Below are 26,370 nucleotides of genomic sequence, written 5' to 3'. Positions count from 1 at the left end.
CAGTTCCTTTCCCAAGTGTATGAGAATTCTGTATTAGTGAACAAAAATAACTCTTGGAAGTTATGTAAACAAATATTTATTTATTTAGCAAATGATGTATCAAGTAGCTAGTACTATGCAGGACACTGCTAGGTGCTGTGGGGGACAAAAATAAAGGAGCTGGTCCTCTTGTCCCTAAGAGACTTTAGATTCCAAATAAAGGGATTAGACAAGCCCTGAAATAAAATAGAGTCTGACCAATACCTTTAAACAAAATGCTATTTTATGTTCGGAGCAAGAAAAGATCATATTCTCTGAGCTGTACAAGTGAAAGTTTCTTGAAAAAAGTAGTTTTTGTTTCTAAAGAGGAAGTGACTATCAGGGTCACAATAGGAAATAGATGGAAATTGTGATAATGCAAGAATTTAATGAAGACCACTTATAAAGCTGTGGGTGGGAGACGTAGGGAAATGACAAGGGACGGTGAGTAACCCGGGCTAGCAACAGCTAATAAACCATTACTACCCCTGGGCCTCAGGGAGGACAGAACAGAGTAGCTACCGGAATCCCAAAAGAGAGGGCTCTGTGAAGCAGGCAGCTTGCTCTGAGAGGAAGAGAATCCTCTCAGTGGAGGGGCATGAGCAGCCTGAGGCAACCCTTCAGGATGGAGTCAGGGAAAGAAATACCCAGACCTTACTCTCTGATGTCCTTCTGGGCTTGAATCCGCCTGGAAGTCAGAAGGCAGAAAAGTAGTCCCCATGTCAATCACACAGGGCACAGAGCAAGGATGACGAGGGTAGAAATGGATCCGATGGAGCAAAGAGAAGATCTGACACAAGATGTGTTTTGTTTTGTTTTGTTTTGTTTTTCTGTCTTCCTTTTTTTTTTTAATTAGCTTCAGGTGTACAAAACAATGTAATAGTTAGACATTTATACCCCTCACAAAGTGATAAGCCTCCTTCCCCAACTACTGCCCCTCTGACATTGCACACAGCCCTTACATTTCCACTGTCTATTCCTTATGCTGTACCACACTTCTTGTGACTATACACACACACACACACACACACACACATATATATGTATTAAATTATAGTTGACATTCATTATTGTTCAGCTCCAGCTTCAGGTGTACAGTGCAGTGATCAGGCATCTACATCATCCATGAGGTGGTCTCCCTAATGGGAGACAAGTGTCCGTCGGATACCCTACAAAATCTTTGCAATATTATTGATTACATTCCCCAAACTGTCTTTCGTATCGCCGTGGCAATCTTGTGGTTACCAACTGTGCTGTTTAATCCCCTCCCCTCTCCCTCATCCCCACTCCCCTCCCATCTAGCACCCCTCAGTGTTTCCTCTATATCTCTGAGACTGTCCGATTAGCCTGTTCATTTATTCTATTCTTTAGATTCCACATATAAGTGAGATCATATGGTATTTGTCTTTCTCCGTCTGACTTATTTCACTTAGCATAATGTTTTCCAGGTCAATCCATGTTGCAAATGGTAAAATTTCATTCTTCTTTATAGCCGAGTAATACTTCACAGTTTCTTGATCCAGTCGTCTACCGATGGGCATTTTGGGTGGTTCCATGTCTTGGCTATTGTGCATAGTGCTGCAGTAAACATAGGGGTGCCTAACTTTTTTCAAATTAGTGTTTTGGATTTCTCTGTATAGATACCTAGGAGTGGAATTGCTGGGTCATAAGGTAGTTCCATTTCCAGTTTTTTGAGATACCTCCATACTGATTTCCACAGTGGCTGCACCAATCTGCAATCCCACCAACAGTGCACCAGGGTTCCCTTTTCTCCAGCCTCGCCAGCTCTTGTTTGTTGATTTATTGATGATGGCCATTATGACCAGAGGGAGGTGGTATCTCATTGTGGTTTTTCTTTGCATTTCTCTAATGATTAGTGAGATTGAGCATTTTTTCATGTCTGTGGGCCATCTGTATGTCCTCTTTAGAAAAATGTTGCTTCATGTCCTCTGCCCATTTTTTAATTGGGTTGTTGGGATTTTTTTTGGTGTTGAGTTGAATGAGTTTTTTATAAATTTTGGATATTAACCCCTTGTCAGATACATCATTGACAAATATCTTCTCCCATTCAGGATGCCTTTTGGTTTTATTGATGGTTTCCTTTGCTGTGAAAAAACTTTTTAGTTTGACATAATCCCATATGTTTAAGATGCGTTTTTAATTAGTAGAAGTGGATGTTGCTTCTAATCGGCAACGTTAGTAAAACTTTAGAGGCAAAAAGAAGAAAAACATTTTTATGAGCTTGGTCCAACTTGGCAGGAACATATGGTTTAAAATAGGAAAATAATGAAATATGAAAGATTTTTAAAAGAGAGTTGGAGGCTTGGCATACAATGTCATGAACACTAGGTCAATGATTTGGCCGTTTATTTGGAAAGCAGTGGGGAGTTATTGCAGGCTTTAAATAAGGGAGTAACATAAATAGAGCTACACTTTAGAAAAATTAATCTGATAATGGTATATAGCACAGACTGGACAGGATGAGGTCAGAAGTAAAGACGTGAAGTTAGACAGTTTTCAACACTGTTTATTTAAATAAATACATGAGACAATTTGGATAAAATATCCATCCACACATACATAATAATGAATCCTGACATCTGAACTTTGTTTTTTTAACCTCGGGGAAATTATCTGACTGAATCTTTGAACTGGTTTGAAATAAAATATCTTCATGGTCCTGAGTTGTGCTCATCAACTTGGATCCTACATTATTAACTGACAGTAAAACTTTAGATATACAAGTATCTGAAATGGAAGAATCAAAGGACAAAGATCAAAGAATTATATGATTTATATTAAAAACAGATTGAGACAAAGGAATATAGGAACCAACTGAAAAAGCTCCCAATAGTCAAAACTGAAACAATTTGAACAACAAAATAAGTAGTATTGGATTATAACCCAAAGTGTAAAATAAATATCTGTAAGTCCATACTAATATAAATACATAAATATAAACAAACGGGAGCATACAAATCTCCCAGAAATACAGAAGAATTCCAAATAATTTATGTAGATATTCCTCCCTCACGGAGATGGAGCAAATTCCCTACCCCTTAAATGTTGATTTGCATAGTGACTTCCTTTCTAGGAGTATAACATCACAAAGGGAAAAGAAAGAGTAACTTTACAGTGGAGAAACCTGACATAAGTACCTCAGCCAGGTGATCAAGTGATAAGTCATGTTGATAGCAGTACCCCTGAAATGTGATAAGAATGAGAAAGGCATTTAACTTCTGTGGTCTTCCTCTTAAAACCACACAACTCCAGTCTACCCGTGAGAAAAATATTAGACAAATTAAAATTGAGGCACATTCTACAAAATACCTTACCCGTATTCCTCAAAACTGTCAAGGTCATCAAAAACGAGGAACGTCTGAGAAACAATCACAGTTTAGAGGAACCTAAGGAAACATGAGGACTAAATGTAATGTGCTATCCTCAGTGGGGTCCTGGAACAGAAAAAGGACACTAAGTCAAAATAGAGGTTAATAATAGGTTAATAATACTGTATCAACATTGATTCATTGGTTGTGACAAACCTACCATAGTAAGATGTTAACCAATCTTTGCCAACTTTTCTGCAAATCTAAAATAATTCTAAAATTAAAAATTTATTAAAAATAAAAATGTATACCGAGATAATTTAAACATTAGAAAAAGTTTTTTGTGTGGCCCTTATAGGTGAAGAGCTCTTATTGAGGCAATTAAATCAGCAGACACCTCTTTAGCTTGAGTGCATCTCCACTTTTTTCAACTGAAATATGATTATGTTTAATTACAATCAATGGGGTAAAGAAAAATGGAATTTTGATTTATTTTAAATGAATGTTGTCCCTTAGTTTTGCTAAATGGCCCAGCTTAGTTTCTCCTTGCTTTCACATTATTAAATTTTCTGGCTTATAAATTTTTTCTTACATTTAAAATATAAACCAAATAAAGGATTTCACTAACATGATTCTTTATGCTTCTTTGCTCAATAAGATGTCTTTAAATCATTAGTTAATTTCACGGGTCAATCTCATTAAATTTTTTCTCATAGTTTGGTTCATGAACAGGAGATTTTGATCTACAGCAACCCAGCTTTCTTTCATCTAAGGACTTTAAAACAGAGACAAAAAGACTACAGATAACTATTTTAAGATACTTATGGTACATTTAGCCAACACTTTTGTTCCTTTTCATGTTATCTATAAGTATTCTTAATGCTGACAAAGCAACAATGTACTATGCTCTGCTTCCCAAGTATACCTGACGTGTTCATTGTTACATTGCGGATTTCTTTCTCTTTTGAATATGAAGTATCAGAGTGAGTCATAAAAATTCAATATGACTCAATTTTGGTTAAATATTGATAAATAAATATGTGAAGCAAGTTTTTTTTCCCTATTTGTTATCCTATTTGTTCCATCAGCAAGTTTGTTCTGATGTAAATCCCACTTCCTAATTTCCTTTAGCTTTCCTCCTCCACTTCTGAGTCCATTCCATTTGTTGGGGGGAGGGTGGAGACTATCTACTGTTTAAGTATATTGTGAAATTTCATTGAGATACAATGTAAAAGCACCTGGAACTTCAGAGGCATTCAACAAACTTGAGGGCTTTGCCCCCCTCCACTCCTTGCCTTGTAGATGTAGGTACTTTGCAAAATGTAGCTTCTGTCCTCGGTCCACTCCTTTCACACCTGTTCTTCTTGGTGTCACCTACTCCCATGGCTTCAGCTGCCTCTTACATGCAAGGAGGACTGTATTGCCAGTTTCTCCCTTACTATTGATCTTCAGAATGTCTCTTCAGTGACCTACTAAACAGGCCCATAAAAATGTCCCCGAGGCTGTCTCTACCCAACAGGTCAAATGATATCACAACTTAGTTGTTCAAGGTGAGAAATGTAGGTATCAGTGATCCCTGAATCGTCTCATCGCATGCTTCTCCCTTCTTCTCGCATCTAATCAGACACCCATTTCTGTCACTTAATCTCCACTTAATAACCCCCAATGGGTGATCTATTTTGTTTGATGTTGTATCCCAGCAGCTAAAACAATACCTGACACCTAGTAGATACCTACTCAAATGATTTATTGAAAGAATTAATCTGTGCTCTTCTCTTTGTCTCTAATGCCCTATATGTAGTTCAAAACCTCATTCTCTCTCCAATTGGAGAATCATGTTCATAGCTCCTGAACTAGTTTCTCTGCTTTTAGTAACTCCAGCTCCCATTGCCTTTTCTCCAATCCATCCTATACACTCCTACCACAAGTTAAATTATGAACACTCTAAAAATCAGACCAAAATTTTTCTGTGGTCCTTCATAATGTAGCCTATTCTCCTGCCACGTCTTCACTCTCAAATTTCCCCATTATCTTTATTGCAGCACATACTTTTTTAACATTTCAAATTCCAAGTGTTCATTGATATATATACCGGGGGTGCCAAAAAAATGTATACATATGACTTGTATTCATCTCTCGTTATCAGTATATATTATTACAATTTTAATAGCTTTTTCCTTTCTTAAAATATATATACATTTTTTGGCACCCTCTGTACATAGGGAATCAATTGACTTTTGTATATTAACCTTGTGTCCTGCAACTTTGCTATATTTTGCTTTTTTATTTTTCTACTTTCCTAAAATGGAAGCTTATTTATTTTAGATCTTTATTTCTAATACATGCCCTGCTTCCACTGCATCCTACAAATTTTGATTAAGTTGTATTTTCATTTTAGTTCTAAATATTTTAAAATTATTCTTGAGATGTCTTCTTTGACTCACGTGTTATTTAGCAGTATAATTGTTTAACGTCCAAGTTTTTTGGGATTATCCAGTTATCTTTGCTATTGATTTCTAGTTTAATTTCATTATGGCCTGAGAGCACACATTGTATGATTTCTATTCTTTTTAATTTATTAAGGTGTGTTTTATGGCCCAGGAGTGATCTATTTTGGTAAATGTTTAGGTGAACTTGAGAAGAACGTGTTCTCTGCTGTTGTGGGATGAAGTAGTCTACAGATGTCAGTTATATCCAGTTGGTTGATGGTGCTGTTGAGTTCATCTGTATCCTTACTAATTTTCTGCGACTGGATCTGTCCATTGCTGATAGAAGGGTTGTGCAGTCTCCAAGTATAATAGTGGATTTATCTATTTCTCCTTGTAGTTCTAAAAGTTTTGGTCTCATGTACTTTTTTGCTCTGGTTTTAATTAAGCATTTTATGATGCCATTTGCTCCCTTCTCTTTTAGCATATCAATTATATTTCTTTTAAAAATTTTTATAGTGGTTGCCCTAGAGTTTGCAATATTCATTTACAGCTAATCTAAGTCCACATTCAAATAACACTATACTGTTTCATGGGTAGTGTAGCTACCTTATAACAGAATATTTCCAAGTCCTTCTTCCTATCATTCATTTCACTTATCTATATACTATAATCATCCAAAAATTGTTGCTATTATTTTGAACAAAATTATTAGACCAACTAAAACTAAGAAAGAATATTTATTTTACCTTCACTATTTCTTCTCTGAAGCTCTTCCTTTCTTTATGTAGATCCAAGTTTCTAACCCACAGCATTTTACTTCTCTCTGAAGAACTTCTTTTAACATTTCTAGTAATGCAGGTCTCTTGGCAACACATTTCTTCAGTTTTTCTTGGATAATTTTGCTGAATAAAATCCTATATTGATGGTTTTTTTTTTTTTTTTCCAACATCTTAAATATTTTCACTCTGTTCTTACTTGCATGGTTTCTGACAAAAAAAAAAAATCCAGTATAATTCTTCTCCATGTTCCTCTACAGGTAGGGTGTTTTATCCCCCTTGGCTTCTTTTGAGATTTTTTTTTTTCTGTCTTTGGTTTTCTGCAGTTTGAATATGATACACTTAGGTGTAGATTTTTGGTATTTGTCATGCATGGTGATTTCCGAGTTTCCTGGATCTATGCTTTGGTTTCTATCATTAATTTTGGGAAACTGTTTGTCATTATTATTTCAAATATTTCTTTTGTTCCTTTTTTTCCCTCTCCTTCTGGTATTCCCATTATACCTATGTTACACCTTATTTAATTGTACTATGATTCTTGGATATTGTTCCATTTTTTAAAAGTTCTTTTTTTCTATTTGTATTTCAGTTTGAGAAGTTTCTATTTACATTACCTTCGAGCTCACTGATTTTTCCTCAGGCACATCCAATCTAATGATGAGCTCATCAAAGTCATGTCCATTTCTGTTAGTCTTTTAGTTCTAGCATCTCCTTTTAATTCTTAAGAGTTTCTGTCTCTCTGCTTACTACATTACCCATTTATTCTTGAAAGTTGTTTACTTTTTCCATTAGCGCCCTTAGCAAATTAATCATAGTTGTTTTAAATTCCTAGTCTAATAATTCTGACATTCCTGCCATAGCTGAGTCTGGGTCTGATGCTTGATTGGTCCTTTATATTGTGTTTTTTTCCCCTTGTATCATGCTTTGTAACTTTTTTGGTTTAAAGCCAGATATGATGTGTCAGGTAATAGGAACTGAGGTAACTAGGCTTTAGTAAGTAACATAAGGTTTTATGTTAATCTGGTTAGGAGCTGTACTGCACCTAATTGTTTGCTGTAGCTGCAAGTGGCCGTCTTCTGGTTCCTCTATTTTCCATATTTTCTTTTTCCTTGTTGTTTCCGTAAGAAATCTTTCCTAAAAGGTCTGTCTTGTAGCTCTCAGTCATAATCCACTGATACTATACTGTTGCTCTGGTAGTAGAGTATTAGGGAAGCATTCTATAGTCTTATGAGTTTATCTCTTTTTGGCATGAGTCCCTAGGCTGTGCCCTTCAAAAGTGTTTCATAGCCTTTTATCCCTCCTCTTGCTATGATACAAGGCTAAAGTGGACGGGACTTGTCTGCCTTTTCCCAGGTCAAATAAGGCTCTAGGAAAGTAGTTTCCCTTAGAGGGTAGGCCTTTATCATGGAAAATGATCTGGGTGTGTTTCAAAATAGTTCCTTCCTCCTCTCCAGCTTGCCTGAAACACTAGGGGGTCCCTGATCTTAATCATGAAAACATGGTGGGGTTCCTGGGGATAAATCCTAGAAAGCATAGGGGCTTCTCTAAGAGAGGGCACTCACGGGTTTTAACTGTCAAGCTAGTCCACACTCAGCCTCCAGTAATTCATCAGTTACCAACTCACTGTTCATATCAGTTACTGGTTCAAGCAGATTCTGTTCCTGGAACGCTGATCTCCACTGTGATCCTATTTGCCTGTCTCTCCAGTTTTTCGAGTGGTGATTTGCTCTGTGACTTCAATTCTCTGGTGTATCTAACAAAAGCCATTGATTTTTTCGGCCTATTCAGCTTTCTTCTTGTTGTGAGGATGGAGTGATGACTTCTAAGCTCTTTATGGGTTGGAGCTGAAACTGTTAGTTGCCCACAAACTGTTTTGAAAGTCCGTTCCCACTTTCTCTATAAAATTAGACTGAAACAATCCTTTCTGAGGAACCCTCCCCAGTCTGTCTCTGCTAAATGAAAAGCTCCTCCCTCTGTGTTCTAGTACCAGTACAAGTATAAATATTAGACTTACTATCTACTGGCTCCGTGACTCTGTGAATGCCTGGAGAGCAGACATTACGGCTTATCTTTGCATTTCTAGCATATGGTATAAATATCTGCTGAACTAAAAGAAAAAAGGAAAAAAACACTGTTCGCTAATTAAAAACAAAGTACTACTTTTATTTGGCTCACTTCTCCATTTATTAGAATAACCACATTTGGAGAGGCACAAAGCGCTTAAGTTTTACATGACTACAAAGTTATCACAAATCCCAAACATTTTAGTCACAGATATTTCACTTACTCCGTTTAAAGAAAAGCTTTCAAAACATCTGAGTTAGCTTGATACACAGAGACCCTGAATATATGGGAACTACATAGTTTTAAATGCTTGTACTTCCTGCTCTAATAATGTCTTCTTTAAATGGAATCCAGCATAAAAGGGATTGAAATACGTAAGGTCATGATGCAAATGCTTTGGAGATAGTGAAATTAATCTGTACAACGTGGGAAAAGATGTCGTGTGCACAGTTCTACAAGGATTCACTGAGCCATCTGGGCTTCCATGGCTTGTGCTGTCCATTCTGGTGCTGTCTGACTAATTTTCTCCAAAAGGTTATTCACTTGGAAACAAAGGGATTGGATCTGTTTGTCCCATGTTGGCAGGGCCTCTCGTGCTAAAGAAAAAAGGAATAATGTAAAAAGTTGAAATTATTCCTTCATATTCATAGCAAATGAGAGTTAAAAGATAACTGCAGTAGCATTCATTTTTAAAAGTTTACTCCAAAATTCTTGGCTAATAAAATTAAGCTAATTAAGCAATAGTTAAGAAAAGTATCTAAATCACTGACACAAAGTATAAAACAGAATAAAAAGACATACATACACAGATTATTATTTGTGAAAACAAAACCAACCAAACAACTTCAACTACAACCACAAGACAGAGTCACTGACGCCAACTGTCTCATCCCCAATGATTCATAAAACACTGCCATCTACTGGAAAAAGTAAATCTATTTATATATTCAAGGCTGTCTCTACTTGACTCTGAAGGATATTTTAATATTTAAACCCCAAACAAACAAACAAAGAAACTAATAATAAATCCAGCAGGTTTTTCTCTATATCAGCAATATGCAGTTAGAAATGAAAAACTGGAGGGATGGGGGATGGGAATTCTATTTAAAACAGCACCAAACGTTACAAAAATGGACACAGAATTAATGAAGAAAAAAACTATCGCTCTTCATAAAGAACATAAAATAACCTGAGTAGACACAAATCACATTCCCAAATGGAAAGAAGCACTATCAGTTGTTTTCTATTGATATGTTAAGTTTAAAGAAATTACAAAGACAACCCCTCCTTTTTTGTTTTGTTTTCTAAATAGGACAAAACTACTAAATATAGATGAACTGATGTTTGAGAATAGCCAAAATAATTTTGAAAATTAAAAACAGTGGCAGGATTGTGGTATGGCTATAAAATGTTATTCAGCCTTAAAAAGGAATGAACTACTGACCATGTGCTACAACACGAATGAAACTTACAAACACCATGTTAAGTGAAAGAAGCCAGGAGGTCACATGTTGTATTGTTCCATTTATATGAAATATCCAGAATAGGTAACTCCATAGACACAGAATATAGACTGGTGGTTGCCATCAACTGGAGAGAGGGAGGAATGAGGAATAACTGCGAAATGCGCATGGGATTTCCTTTTGGGGAGATGAAATGTTTTGAAACTAGCTAGAGATGGTGGTCGCACATCACTGTGAACATACTAAATGACACTGACTTGTTCACTTTAAATTGGTTAATTTTATGTTATGTGAATTTCAACTTGATTTAAAAAAAATAGTGAAGGGTTAAGAGTTGCTTTCCCAATAGTAAAATTTACTATAAATTTGTTTATTACCATATTGTTACAGATCAGTAGAAACAGAGTTCAGAAATAGATCCAAACATATATGTGTAACCTAATATACGTCAAAAGTTAGAAAGGATATTAGTAAATGATACTTGCATAATTGGCAATCCATCTTTTAAAATTTAACCAGATCATAGCTTAAAATTATACACACACAAAAATGAGCTGCAGACAGATTAAATTTCTAAATAAAAATATTAGAAGAAATTTTAGGAAAATATTAGTTTTACACCAAGATGAAAGAGAAATTCTTAATCGATACAGGAAATTCAAAAGCTTTCAAATTTAAAATGCACATGTTTGGCTGCAAAAAATATTTTTAATGTGTTTATGGTATGTATTATCTTACAGAAACACAACTGACAGAATAGGAAAAGTATTTATAACACATATAGCAAACACAGAGTTAAAATTATCATTAAACCAAAAGCTACAGCAAACTGATACTGGGAGAAGTGTGGGAGGAAGGAAGAAAATAGATAAGAAAAAATATCAATTCACAGAAGAGGAAATGCTAATGGCCAATACATGGAAAGATATTAAACTTCACTAGTGCCAAGGAAATGCACAACAAAACAATAATGCAGTATTTTCCCCCAACAATTTGCAGAAGATTAAAAAAAAGGAACAGTTATCTAGTGACGAAGACTTTAATTTCTCATATTGGTGGAAGTGTAAATGGCTACACCATTCTAGAAAGCAAACTGCTAGTAGTTAGTAAGAATCAAAATACAGGGGCAGCGAGTTCTTAAGAGGTGCTCTTAACAACAAGGTGGCCGGTTCGATCCCCATGTGGGCCACTGTGAGCTGTGCCCTCCACAACTAGACTGAAACAACTACTTGACTTGGAGCTGATGGGTCCTGGAAAAACACACTTAAAATGAATTTTAAAAAGTTAAAAAAAATAAATTGACATTCCATTAAAAAAAAAAATCAAAATACACATATCCTTTGATTCAACAAAGGATGCAGTTTTTGAGACTGTTCTAGAGAACTAAGGGTACCAGCAGATAAAGATATGCACAAGGAAACCAACTGAATGACCATCAATAGGTGAATAGTTGAGCTCCATTAAAAATTACACAACTATTAAAACAAATAAATTAGATTTATGTCTACTGACTTGAAAATACATCCATGGCATATTAACTTTTAAAAACAATTTGCAGAACACTATGTTTTTAAAATAAAATGCTACTTAAAAAAAAATCTCTCTGTTTTTACTTGTCTGTAGAAAGACACACAAGACTGTAGACTAATATTAATTATGCCAGGGAGTTGAGATTAAAGGAATGGAAGTGGAAGTGGAAATACATCATGAACTCTGTCTGCCTTTATTTATTCTTGTGATACTTTGTTATTATGAGCATATTTATCATTGTAATTTTTTTAATCTAAGAAAATTAGAAAAATATTCTATATTCTGTCAAGTTGGTATACATTAATTTAAATTGTCCTTTCACTTGGTAACCCGTTTATACTGTTCATCACATACTGTGTTTTTCAATACTTATTTACCACTTACAGTATGCGGGGCACTGGAACAGATGGTGACTATACCATGGAGAACAAGAAAGGCTTAATCTCTACCACCAGGAAGCTTAGCTTGTTAGCAGAAACAGACATTTAGACAAATAGCTACAGAAATGAAAATAATTATGATTAATGCTAGGAAGAAATTCAGGGTGACAAAAACATATAACTTAAAACCATACCTAACCTGGGGAGTTAAGAAAATCATTACCAATTAATGTTGCTCAAACTAAGACATGGAGACAAATAAAAGATAGCTGGAGAGATTGGCTGTGGGGAGGGGTGGATATATCAGAATGTTTGATGTGGGGAAGAATTTACAATACTGAGAAAAACCCAAAAAGACCTGTATGGTTGGATTGGAAAGAGAAAGCTATACAAAATCATGTAGGACCTTGTGGAGACTTCGTAAAACTTGGTATTCTATAAGCAATGGGAAGCCATTCATTAGAGTGTCAAGGAAGAGAATAATATAATTTAATAATTTATTTTTTATTTCTTGTTTCTGTTAGCATTTATTTCCATTTTATTGTTTTTAAATTAGTTTCAGGTGTACAAAACAACGTAATGATTAGAAATTTACACCCCTCACAAAGTGATAACCCCAAGTCTACTTATCTGACATAGTACATAGCTATTACAACACCATTAACTATAGTCCTTATGCTGTACTTTACATCCTGTGACTATATACTTATATATTTAATTATAGTTGGCATTCAATATTATTTTATATTATTATAGTTCCAGGTATATAGTGCAGTGGTTAAGTGTTTATATAAGTGTTTATATAATCTATGAAATAATCTCTCCAATAAGTCCAGTACCCATCTGACACCCTACATAGTCTTGATAACGTTATTGATTATATTTCCCATATTGTATTTCACATCCCTGTGACTATTTTATGCCTACCAATTTGTACTTCCTAATCCCTTCACCTTTTTCGTCCACCCCCCACAACCCCCTCCCATCTAGCAACCATCAGTTTGTTCTCTGTATCTACGAATCTATTTCTATTTGTTTTCTTTGCTTGTTTATTCTGTTCTTTAGATTCCACACATAAGTGAGATCATATGGTATTTGTCTTTCTCAGCCTGACTTATTTCACTTAGCATAATATCCTCTAGATCCATCCATGTTGCAAATTTCATTCTTTTGTAAGATTTCTGTTGTAAGATTTCATTCTTTTTTATGGCAAAGTAATATTCCATTGTATATATGTACCACAATTTCTTTATCTAACCATCTATTGATGGGCATTTCAGTTGTTTCCATATCTTGGCGATTGTGAATAGTGCTGCAGTCAACATACGGGTGCATGTATTTTTTCGAATTAGTGTTTTGTATTTCTTTAGACAAATACCCAGAAGTGGAACTGCTGGGTCATAAGGTAGTTCTATCTTTAATTTTTAAGGAAACTCCACATTGTTTTCCATAGTGGCTGCACCAATTTGCAATCCCACCTACAGTGCAAGAAAGTTCTCTTTTCTCCACATCCTCACCAACACTTGTTGTTTGTTGATACTTGCATTTTTAAAAGATCACAATCACTCTGGCTATACAAGGGCAACTGGACTAGAAAGGAACAATTATAGATATGAGAAAAAAAAGTTAAGAGCTATTTCTCAAGCCCAGAAGAGGTTAGGGGGGATCAGAATAAGCTGGTGACAATAAGAAATGAAGGAAAGTGTGTGGATTCCAGATATACCTAGGAGGTACAATTGAAAGGTTCTGGGGAGTAAAGAAGAGGAGAGAACAAAGATAAGGAATACCGAAGATAGTGAACAATGCAGTTTCTGGATGGCTGGTTAGTTAGTTGGTTGTTGTGGGAGGCAGGCAAGGAGGAGAGCTAATGAATGCTGTTTGGAATATGTTCATTCTGAGAAGCTCACAAAGCAATCAGGTGAGAAACATCTAGTAATCAACTAGAGCCATTGGGTCTGGGACTCAGAAAAGAGATTTATACTAGAAAGGTAAATCTACCATGTTTCCCTGAAAATAAGACCAGGTCTTATATCAAGTTTTGCTCCAAAAGACACATTAGAGCTTATGTTCAGGGGAAATAATCTTTCAGAGTAGGAAAATGAATACGTAGACTAAAGTAATATATCAAGAATATATTTCTTGAGGACCCATGGTAGTGTTGAGGACACATGACCCTGAATTTGCAGCAGTGTATCAATTTGTCTGGTGCTCTGACTCTTCTGTACCATTAGTTATCTACTCAAGTACAGGCATGGAAAAGATGGAGAATGGGTTCATTCAAGGTCAAGTTTTGCTGGACAGCTGGAACAAAAAGTTAACAGACAAATATTCTGGGGCATCCATAAAAGAGTAATGAAATAATAAATCATGGAATCCCAGCTGGATAGAAAGAGCGTTAAAGACAAAAAAAGCCTGGGCTGACTAGAAGAAAGTAAAAGAGTCAGTGGACCGGAGGCTTCAATAGCCATTAAGGAAGAGTTTAAGATGAAGTAACTGAGATAGACCACTAGAAAGAGAGGAAAATGGTTATGGTTAGAGAGGGCTGTTTCAAATTAAAATTTTATAAGTGGAATGGTTCTGGCCACAGCAAGATCCACGGTGTTAGTGAGGTAAAATAGGGACTGAGGAGGTATTAGACAATGAGAAAGTCAAGAGATCTTCTGCCTCCATTAGTGTAATGAGCTGCTGAATAGGAAATGCAGCTGTCATTTCTACATGCCCAAGACATCGTATGTGTTCAATAAATGTTTGATGAGTAATTGAACCAACTGATGACAATTCCAGGTTCAAATGTTTCCACAGCATTGCATTAAGTAGATCCATGAATATAAATCCACAAAAAAAAATTTTTAATTATTTCTTTGGGAAATAAGCTTATTCCAGTAGTAAGATTCTAGGTCAATGGAAATTGTTCAACATGTTTTAATCATAAATATACTGCACCTCACTGACATTTCATTATGGCAGAAACAAAAATAACTTACTTTCAAAATGAACTATTCCATCAATCTGATCAATAAATCCATTCATACGTCCTTCTGTTATCATTTGCGATGCTATCTTTTCTGCCTGTTTGAAAAAACAGAATAAATTGTCAGACACTTTAATTATCACATCTAACACATTCACACATGATAAACAATTAATGGTTGGGCTACCCATCACTAAGCTTACACATTTGCTTCTCTGCCATACCTTACAAGAGTAAATCTTATAATCTGCCTATTATATCCCCCCAGTTCTTTCTGGGTACAATCCGTTGTTTTAAGTTAACTGGATCTGTTTTGCTTATTGTGAGATTTTGGACAAGAATCTAGTAGCCCTCTTACAAATTTTAATCTCTGCTTAAAATCAAACTATAATCATCACTTCATAAATTATATAAATGTCTAACCACTATGCTGTATACCTGAAACTAATACTGAATGTCAACTATAATTTTTTAAAAATGTCATGGGAATATATAGTACAGCATAGGGAATATAGTCAATAATATTCTAATAACCCCAGTCTACCTGGGGTTATTACTTTATGAGTTATATCAATATCTAATCACTTTGTTTTTCTGTACACCTGAAACTAATAAAAAAGTGAGTTGATTTTCCTCACTGGAATCCACACCTCAAAAAAATCCCTAGTTTTTCTTATTTTATTTCATTTCAATTTTCAATGTTTATCACCACAAAAACTCTTTATGAGAGTAATATTTTTGTAGAAAAAGTTAAAAGGAGGAATAGCTGTTAAAATTTAAAAGAGAATTGAAAGGATTTAAAAGACAATTAAAGGAGAGCAAGAGGATCTCCACCTAGCTCCTAAAGACATATTTCATGTTTACTATGACTTAGACATTTTAGTAATTCTGACCATCTTCACAATAATCCTAAATCACTTCTGAACAGACTGTAACTAGCATTTATTGTTAAAAATACATTCACTAATATATATACACATATATATACGTATATATATATACGTATATATATGTATATATATACGTGTATATACATATATATGTTTACACACACACACACACATATGTGTGTGTGTGTGTATTCACTTCTCTTAGTCTCAAAAAGGGATAATACCTCAAAGTCTACGAAAACAAGCATCTATTTTAATAGTAACTGAAGCCTTGGTTCCCAAATTGTTCCACTGCTATTACTGTGTATTGACTGTGTACATATAAAGGAACTGTGTTAGAAAACTCTAAATTAGAATTGCACTAACACATAAAAGGGTATGTGACCCATAATTACATGACTTTAAGGCTTGCAAATTAGGTAAAAGTAAGGTTATTGCTTGCTTTTACTATTATTTAAAATTAAGAGAATGTTTTGTAAATGATACCTGAAATATCCTCTAAATACTACTGGTACTTTGTTGGTACTTATACATAGCCAACTAAATCCTTATCTTGACAAAAAATGAAATTAATTTCCTAATAACTCAGTCAACTTCTTAAGTTAAATCACGGACAGAAGTTACAATAGAATAGCCTGGTGTATTACCATAGTCATTCTTTCAAAGAGAAGAAATATTTAACCTTTGAGTCAATCTAGGGCAGAAAAAAGAAATAAGGCATGTATTGAAATCTTAAGTTAGAAATCAGAAACCACTATGAAGTGGATTTAAACATACTCTAAGCAAAGATACTGTCACAAAATGGGTATTATAAACTGAATCCCTTTAGAATTTCCATTCTAGGTCATTTTATTATAAAATACAAACAAAAAACAAAGACAATTCCACTACAGTACTATTTTAACATTCAAATAATTTGTTACCTGAGACTTTTTATGTGTAATTTTTGTTGTCATTATTTATCAATTATATATTTTATTTTCTCATTATATCGATAGTTTAGTCTCTTAACTTCCTTTTTATGTATTAAAAACAGTAAAATACCTTAGCTGCAGGGATCTCTAAAAGAGCTCCAAGTTCTTCAAAAGTAATATTATTATATAATTTACTTGCAGACAACAAATTGTGTTCAATAACAGCTCTGTCCAAGATGCTAGAACCTTAAATAAATATAAAAAAGACAGTTATGAGTTTGAAACTAGTTTTATACTCTTAAAATATGCATCCTTTTTTCCTGAAAATTTCTAAGCATGCAATAATTCATAAACACTGTCAAAACTTTTAAATAACCAAAATGCCTTATTTGAAACAGCTTAAATAACGTACAATCAAATATAAATAACACATTTAGAAAATGAGTGATTGGCAATAATTACTAACTAACTGAATGGATTTAACCCTTTGGGTTTGAGGGTTTGTTTCCTTAAGCCAGCTGTCAGTTTCATTAACTTTTCTTGCTATAAGCTAACTTTCATTAGCAAGTAGCAGCAAAATAATCACACAACCTGTCCTGCAAGCTTAATAAAGTCAATACATATATCTCAACAAAAATATCTCTATTCTTTTAGGCATTCCACAAGCACCTTATTCTGAGGCAAATGTGAGAAATATCCAAAATGCAGGAACAGCTAACTTTCATGAGAGATTAGGCATAGTATCCTCCCTTAAGTGAGGTAATATAGGGCCTGATAAAGGCCTGGAGCAAAATGATTATCACAGTAAGTTTTGATAAGATCCATCACCTCATATAGTTACAATTTTTTTTCTTGTGATGAGAACTTTTAAAATCTACTCTTTTAGCAACTTTCAAATGTAAAGACCTAAATAAATGGGAAAACATGGAAGACTTAATATTGTTAAGATGGCAATACTCCCCAAATTGATCTACAGACTCAATGTAATTGCTATCAAAATCCCAACTGGCATCTTTGTAAAAATTGACAAGCTGATCTTAAAATTCACAGGGAAATTCAAGGAACCAAAACAATCTTCAAAAAGAACACACTTCCCGATTTTAGAACTTACTACAAAGATACAGCAAATGAGACAGTGGCACTGACATGAGCACAGGCATACAGAACAGTGGAATAGAATTGAGAGGCCAGAAATAAACTCTCACATATACAGTCAAGTAATTGTCAACAAGGATGCTAAGACAATTCAATGGGAAAATAATAGTCTTTTCAACAACTGGTGCTGCAACAACTGGATATTCACATAAAAGTAAGACACCCCCCCCCCCTTACACCATATACAAAACTTAACTCAAATTGAATGCACGGCCTAAATGTAAGAGCTGCGACTATAAAATTTATGGAAGAAAACAGAGAAAATCTTCATGACCTTGGATTAGGCAATGGTTTCTTAGATACAACACTGAAAGTACAAGCAATGAAAGAAAAAAAAAACAAAACATACACTGGACTTCATCAAATTAAAAACTTTTCTGTTTCAAAAGACACCATCAAAAAAGTAAAGAAACAACACAAAGAATGGAAGAAAATAAACGCAAATCATTTATTTGATAATGATCAGATCTAGAATATATAAAGAATGCCTACAACTCAATAATAAAGGACAAATAACCCAATTAAAAAATTTGCAAACAATCTCATAGACATTTCTCTAAAGATATACATATGACCAATAAGCACACAAAAAGGTGCTCAACATCACTAGCCCTCAAGGAAATGCAAATCAAAACCACAATGAGATACCGCTTCATACCCAGTATGATGGGTAAATTAAAAACATAGGTAATAACAAGTGTAGGAGAAAATACAGAAAAATTGGAACCCTACACACAGCTGGCAGAAATGTAAAATGGAGTAGCCACTTTGTGAAACGTCTGGGATCTCCTGAAGACTAAATATAGAGTTACCATATGACCCTTAACTCCTAGGTATAGAACCAAGAGAATGAAAACTTATGTCCATACAAAGACTTTTACATGAATGTTCATAGTAGCATTATTAATAGCCAAAAAGTGAAAAATAACCTAAATGTCTATCAACTGATGAAGAAATAAAATGTGGTACGTACACATAATAGAATGTTACTTGGCAATAAAAGGGAATGAAGTACTAATACATGCTACAACATGATGTAAATGAAAGAAGTCAGTCACAAAAGGCCACATACTGTATGACTGCATTTTATATGAAATATCTAGAACAGGCAAATCTACAGAGCAGAAAGTAGATTAGCAGTAATTTTTCACAACTCTGGGAATATACTAAGTCTCAAGATTGCTCGCCTAGGGTTGTAATGACAACAAAAATGTCCAAGAAAGATAAACAAGGAAAGCAATAACGTCTAAAATGAAACAGAAAGAAGACAAAACATCTGTCCTATCTACTCATATCTAGTCCCATGTGAGAAATTTGAGAATCACTTTCATTCTTACAGATCCTAGGGAATATTCCTCTTTTTAGAAAAGAATTATCTAACGGATTATATATTTTCATTTTTTTTTTCATGACCAGAAAGCTCAAAGTCAAATCTGTGGTTCAACCGTATCAATTGTGGAAACTCTATCTAGCTTTTAACTTGTTTGTCAGACATCTTCATGCAAAGAGACTTGAAAGCTGCTCGGGAGAATACACAGAACAGAATTGAAAAGTAAAAAAGAAGTGATGAGCACAAAATGCAATATATAGATGATGTATTATAACATTGTACACTTGAAATTTATATAATCTTATTAACCAAGGTCATCCGAATAAATTTAATTTTAAAAAGTAAAAAAGAAAAATAAGAGTAGCAACAATCAAAACACATATACGCTACAGGAGAGCTACACATTTAATTTTAAGCTTTCTAGCTACCAACCAAATTATGAAAACCAATCAATTTATTAACTCACAGTATTTTTAAATAAGACAAAAAACGAACTGCTCAGGAGAATTACAACTAATCCTAAGACTAAAAAGGAATTTTTTTTCTCAGGATCTACATAAAGAATATCCTATAGAAAACAGTATCTCCTTTACACAGAAAGATAAGAATCAACTGGTTTCATTCTTAAAGTGCGATTAAATGAAATTCAATAGAAGGTCAATATAATCCCTTCACTGATTTGGTTTAACTCAGGTTAGTACGACTGGGTGAGGTGTACATCTTTTATCCAAATCCTACATAAATGACTCTTGACAGCTAAATTCTCTTCAATATAGGATGACAGTGAATTCAAGACAGTTAATCTAATAAATTTGCAAGATTATTTTAACCTTTCCATTTTTCCGATGGTCTATGCCTACATTTTTATCAAGTGTTATTGTTATAAGCTACTTTAAAACCTGTAAAATAATGGATGTTATGAAGAAACATCTATTAAAAAATTTCTTCCTTGGCAAAGACAGTGTGACTTAAGCAAAAACATCCCTTCACTAGGAAATATGACACTAAGTTCTCTTCTTATTGGCAGCAATTTCACCCTGAACAACCTTGGGCCAGGTACTGTGCCAAATTTTGCTGTATCTAAAATTAAACTGGATAATTACTAAACAAATTGATGTTTAAGATCAATTTAGTTACTTATCAAATGGTTTGAGTTTTTTAAAAATCAGGCACTATAAAGCCTGGCCTATAATTTTTCTTCCCTTACAGTTTCCAAAAAAAACATAATTCCACAAAATGCTTTCCAGTAGGGCTATTTTTATACTTCAAACCCTATCTGTGTAGGTTACTCACGTTCAGTCAATAAAATATTCTTTTTAAAAATCAAATGTTATATAAAAATGTTACAGAACGATATCAAGATGCTTCAAATTTAACATACTTTCCACTAGCATGTGAGTAAATATTCTCTACCACAGACTTGTAAGACACAATCATTACCATCAGCTGTAGTTGCTTTTTGGTGAGGCATCAGCATGGCAGCAAATTCTTGAAGTTGATTTCCTCTGATGATCCTATCCAGGTACATTTTCTCCAGGATCCCATAAGCAGCAAGTTGCTGGCATCTTTCATCCTTAAAAAGAGTGGCTAGCATTCGAGAACGCTGCTGTCCTAAGGGAAACAAATGAACATCAAATATTCTCACAATCTATTTCTTCAATGAAAAACAATCTTTCTTAGGACCCCATTTTTGCCTGCTAAAATATATAATCAATCCACATTATTTGCAGTAGTTATGTTTTATAAAGTTGCTGTCAACACGAAATTAGCAAATATTTAACTGCTGTTCCTAGGGGAAAATACAGGATTAGGTTCCTATGAGCCTCTGGTCACAACATTTTTGTCAGCTAATCAATATGTAACCTTGTTTTATGTGTGTTTCTGTTTAAAGGCATCTTATTTAATAAACATCCTTGATTGATTAACACCGAACTCATGGCATACACTATAACTCATGCCTGAATAAAGCTTATCTGATACATGTATTTTCTCTGTCAGGCACCTCACAGACTTCCTTCACTTAGGAACACCATATAGTACTTCAGCACTGTGCTTAGGAACCACTTTAAATATAAAAATCACCAACAAAAAGCACAAAAATGTGAAAAGCATGGTATAAAACAGGCCATAAAAAGGACACTTATTCATAGTATGAGAGCTGAAACAAGACAGCAGAGCACTGCCTGTTCAACTCCAGATGGAAACATACACTGTGAGATTCAAATCTTTTGCTGCTCTGCACATCTCTGTAAATGACTGTGAAGGCACCATGAATATTGATTTTGGGGTGACAGATAAATTTTACCAAGTAGGCAAATTCACAAATATGGAATCCATGAAGAGAGGATCAACTGTATATTTTTTCATTTGTGAAGACTAGGATATACACCAAAATGTTACGAGTGGTTCAAATTATAGCTAATTGTTATTTTCTTCTTGCTTATTTGTATTTCTACAATGAACATGCATTCCTTTGATAATAATAAAAAGAAATAGATGAACAAATATTTCTCTGATGGGAAACGTAATATTCATAGTTTCAATTTATACTTTCGATGGTCTTTAAATGGTGAAAAATTACATGACAACTAATGACATGAAAAATAGAACTAACGGAAAGAATACTATGAACACCCTTTTTCTTTTTAAATATACTTTTAGCTCTGTATACTGAAAGAGCCTAACCACAACGACACCCACTAGCAATAAACATACCTAGCATCCTGATCTTGCTATCCCCATGAAAAGAAACTAGGGATCCTTGAAAAATAGCTGATTTCAAGTCAGGGACTAGGAAAATACCAGATAAGCCTAAGGCATCTTTTTATGCTACGATACAGACAGGTATTCAAAGACTAATGAGGCCATGTCAAAAAGCCATGATTGGTCATATTTGGGATAATGTGAGCATCAAAAGGATAATAACTATAATAATATCACATGGAATAAATAAAAAACAGAGTCAAATATACAAGAATGTTCGTAATAGTACTATTCCAAACAGCCAATAAGAAACTACCCAAAGACAATAGAGAACTAAATTGGGGTGTATTCACACAGTGGAATACCACATAACAATGAAATGAAGAAACTGTAATTTTTTGTAACAATATGGATAAATTTCATAAAGTTAGGCAAAAGAAGGTGAGTATATATATGATTTCATTTATATAAATATAAGAAGCAGTTAAAACTAACATATACTCATGATTATCTTGGTGGGTGGAGGTTGGGGCTCGTGGCTAGGAGAAAGCATGACAGACGCTTTCAGGGTGCCAGTAATATTTTGTTTCTTGTTCTGGATGCTGATTACATGATGGTGTTCATTTGTGACAATTCATCAAGCTGTCCACTTTTGATATGTGCACTTTTCTGTGTGTATATTATACACACCAAAAAAATAGCAGGAAAAAAAGCCTATAGTGATACTAAAAAAAAAAAAAAAAAAATGGAAAGCTCTTACAGAAGTGGCTAATAAATGTAGACTAGAATTAGTAAATCACCATTTTTCATTTTCACTTTATGTTATACAATATATTGAATGATCCAGGCAAGAATTATTAATAAATAATTATCAAATATGTGAAAAGAAGTTAGAGAACAGGATTTTTATAATGTCAAAGCACCCCACAAATTATTTACAAATACAAGGGGACAAAGTATCTTTACAATAGAGTTTCCACCTTAACCAAATGACCAAACTCAGCATCACTAACAGTGGGACAACCTGACATTATGTGATCTCAAATGTGATGCAACTGCAAGTACACAGCATCACTATGAGGCATTCTTGCTGAAAAATTTTAACCTGAATCTAACCTTTTGCTAACTTCCATTTTACAGGAAATACTTGGGATTAAGGAATAAATAAACAATATATATCAAACAAATCTAGAATAATGGACATTCTACACAACAACTTCAAAAAGTGAGTATTTTTTTTTAAATGAGGAAACTATACAAGGTTAAATATTAATTATATCTCAATAAGCTGAAGGATGGGAGTGAGGAAACTATTCTAAACTAAAGTCTAAAAAGACTAAGAAGACATAATAACCAAATGCCACACATGAACTTGTTTCCTATTTAGGGGGAAAAGGTAGGTATAAAAGATATTCCTGAGATAACTGGGGCAGTGATAATATGAACCAGATGCTAAATTCTACAGTGGAATCACTGTTAATTTTCTTAGGGATGATAACTGTATTGCAGTTTTTTGTACATTTTGATGTGTCAAAAATGTATGTATGTGTGACATATGATAGCAAGTATGATAAAAATTCAGAAAAAATTGGAAAAAGAGTAATGAAGGGGAAGTATACCTACTAGGTAATAAAACATATTATAAAGCTATAATAATTCAAAGAGCATAGTATTAGTATATTCATAAATAGACGAGCTAATGAATGGAACAATACTATGTCCAGAAATCTACTATAACGTGCTTCAAATCAATAGAAGGGAAAAAGATGCATTGTTCAATAAATGATACTAGCCATTTAGGAAAAAAAAGTTAATTCCCTATCTCATTCCTTACACTAAAATAAATCCAAATGGATTAGGATTTATAGGTAAATTTAAGTAAGAAGTAGACAAAACTCATATACTAGTGATTACTCTTTGGAGGCAGGGTTTGGAGGCAGTGACTAGCAGGAAGCATGAAGGTAAAAAATGAAACCCTAAAGTAGCAATTCTCAAAGGGAGTCCCCAACCTTTCAGGAATCAGTGAGGTTGACACATTTTTTAAAACATAAAGACATCCTTTGCCTTTTGCACTGCCATAGACATCTACAGTGCTGGTGCAAAAGCAATGGTGGCTAAAACTACTGGCACCATAGCACAAATCAAGGCAGTGACACAGGCGCCACACTGTATTATGTCACACACTCGACAGTCAAAACAAAAAGATAGTTTCACTTAAAAATGTCCTTGCTTTAAAAAAATTATTTTTTAATTAAATCTTGATAGCTTGAGAACACACTTTTTAAATTTTTGTATGACGAAATGGGAAATAGCATGCAGCACTTTTGCTGCAAACCAAAGTATGAGGGGTGATCAAAATATACGGAGAATGTTTGTTTACATAAAAAAAAATTATTACAAAAAAGGACACATTGCCATTAATATCCCTCAAAATACTCCCCCCTCGCTTCGAACACACTTATCCCATCATTCTTGCCACTTTCTGAAGCAGTTCTGGAGGTCCTCTTTCGTGAATGTCTTTACTTCATCCTCCATCATGACAATGCTCCGTGTCACACATCGCTTCTGGTACAGCAATTTCTGTCAAATAAAAACATTACGGTGTGGCCTCATCCACCTTATTCACCAGATCTGGCACCACGCGACTCCTGGCTCTTCCCCAAAGTCAAAATGATTCAGGACATCAAGGCAGCCACAACAGCGCAACTAAAGACACTCATGAAAGAGGACTTCCAGAACTGATTCAGAAAGTGGCAAGAATGATGGGATAAGTGTGTTCAAAGTGAGGGCGAGTATTTTGAGGGGGATTAATGGCAATGTGTCTTTTACTGTAATAATTGTTTTAAATTTAAATATTCACCGTATTTTTTAATCACACCTCAAAAAATAGCAGTTGTCCCCAGGAAACACTGCAAACTGAACTAGACTCTTTTTTCATGGAACACCATTTACATAAAATAATGACTGACAAATTAGTATTTGGGTATTTGGCAGAATTTTCTTAAAAATGAACAAAGTGAGCTTATCACTACAACCACCAACATTTATTGCCCTCAATAAAATATGAGTTTTTAAGAAAAAAATTAGAATTTTAGGAAACTTCTGCCACAAGCTTGACAGGTTTGCAATAATTAAAGGTTTTTCTGATGAGATCAGTAGTAACATATTCAAATATTATTTTTGTACATTATGTAACAAAGTATATCAGTATTTGGAAGCTCTGAATAACTCAGTGAACCAATATTTTCCAAACAATCAATACATGATGATACAATACCTTGCATAGGTAAAAGATCTATTCAAGATAGACCAAGATTTTAATCATAACAGAGTACAAAACCTCATTGACATGGTTTCAGATGCCACACTGTAACTAACCTATAAGAAACTATACCACTTGTCAAGTTAAGTGTAGTATCAAAGAATAATATCTACAATTATCTGAAGAAGCATTAAATATGCCTCTTTTTTCCAATTACACATCTGTGTGAGGCTGGATTTTTTTTTATACTTTCACTAAAACATGTTGTAAAACAGGCTGAGCATAGAAGTACCTTTAAGAATTCGGTTTTTGTTTTTTAAACTAGACATTGAAAAGATTAAACGTAAAACTCCATTCTCCTAATGTTTTTTGCTCTGGAAAATAGTTATTTTATGAAAATATGTCATTTATGTTTATATATAATAGACCTATTATTGTTACTTTTAAATGAATTAATAATTTTAAATTTCTCATTTCAATTTCTAATACAGTAATCAATAGATATCCCTACATAAACAAAAGCTCTCTAGTGTTCTCAATTTTTCAGTGTAAAGGGGTCCTGAGACCAGAGGATTTAAGAAATTAAAGTACTAGAAGAAAACATGCACAAATATAAAATATGTAAATTTCAAAAAAAGGGAAGACCTTTCCAAGTAAGTCAACAAAACCCAGAGACCACAAAAGAAAAGATTAATATACTTAACTATATAAAAATTTGAAGTTTCTGCATGGCAAAAATTTCATAAACAAAGTCAAAAAAAAGGACAACAGATTGGGAAGAAAACTTGTTAAATTTCTTATATAAATGAAGAGCTTTTATAAGCCACCAAGAAAGGGATAAAAACTCAAAAAATGGCTAATGGACATAAACAGATTCATTCACTAAAAAAAGGGGAAAAAAATACAGATTTTTCAATAATGACTTATTTTTAACATGAAAAGATGCTCAAGAGCATTCATGGTAAATGAAATGCAAATTAAAAGTAGGATGAAATGCTATCTTTCACCTGCCAGATTAGCAAGGATAAAGAAATTTGGCAATGCCTGTGTGAGGAACCAGGTACACATGCACATTGTTGTATGAAGTGTAGCATTAAACGGCAATGTATAATTTCTATCAAAAGTTTAAATGTGTGTACCCTTGGACTCAAGAATT

The 26,370-nt window shown here is 34.0% G+C and overlaps 1 protein-coding gene across 3 annotated transcripts in view; it reads right to left on the bottom strand.

Annotated features, from left to right (window-relative positions):
• Positions 1-8,691: 8,691 nt before the first annotated feature.
• The window catches only part of COPS4 (COP9 signalosome subunit 4), a 35,566-nt gene continuing 17,887 nt past the window's right edge, over positions 8,692-26,370 (bottom strand). Inside the window, exons 7-10 of one of the 3 annotated variants that reach the window (XM_033106572.1) lie at positions 20,690-20,860; positions 16,895-17,010; positions 14,974-15,058; positions 8,692-9,212 (exon numbers count right to left, since the gene is read on the bottom strand). In XM_033106572.1, coding sequence (XP_032962463.1) covers positions 9,079-9,212; positions 14,974-15,058; positions 16,895-17,010; positions 20,690-20,860 — 506 coding nt within the window. In that variant the 3' untranslated portion in view covers positions 8,692-9,078. The remainder of the gene's footprint in view (positions 9,213-14,973; positions 15,059-16,894; positions 17,011-20,689; positions 20,861-26,370) is intronic. The other 2 variants (XM_033106573.1, XM_033106574.1) reach the window with 2 other exon arrangements.

Source organism: Rhinolophus ferrumequinum, chromosome 5 (genome assembly GCF_004115265.2).
Source record: "Rhinolophus ferrumequinum isolate MPI-CBG mRhiFer1 chromosome 5, mRhiFer1_v1.p, whole genome shotgun sequence".
In the NCBI taxonomy this organism is placed as follows: Eukaryota; Metazoa; Chordata; class Mammalia; order Chiroptera; family Rhinolophidae; genus Rhinolophus; species Rhinolophus ferrumequinum.
The sequence above is the reverse complement of the archived record's forward strand: the minus strand, read 5'-3'. Positions and strand labels throughout refer to the sequence as shown.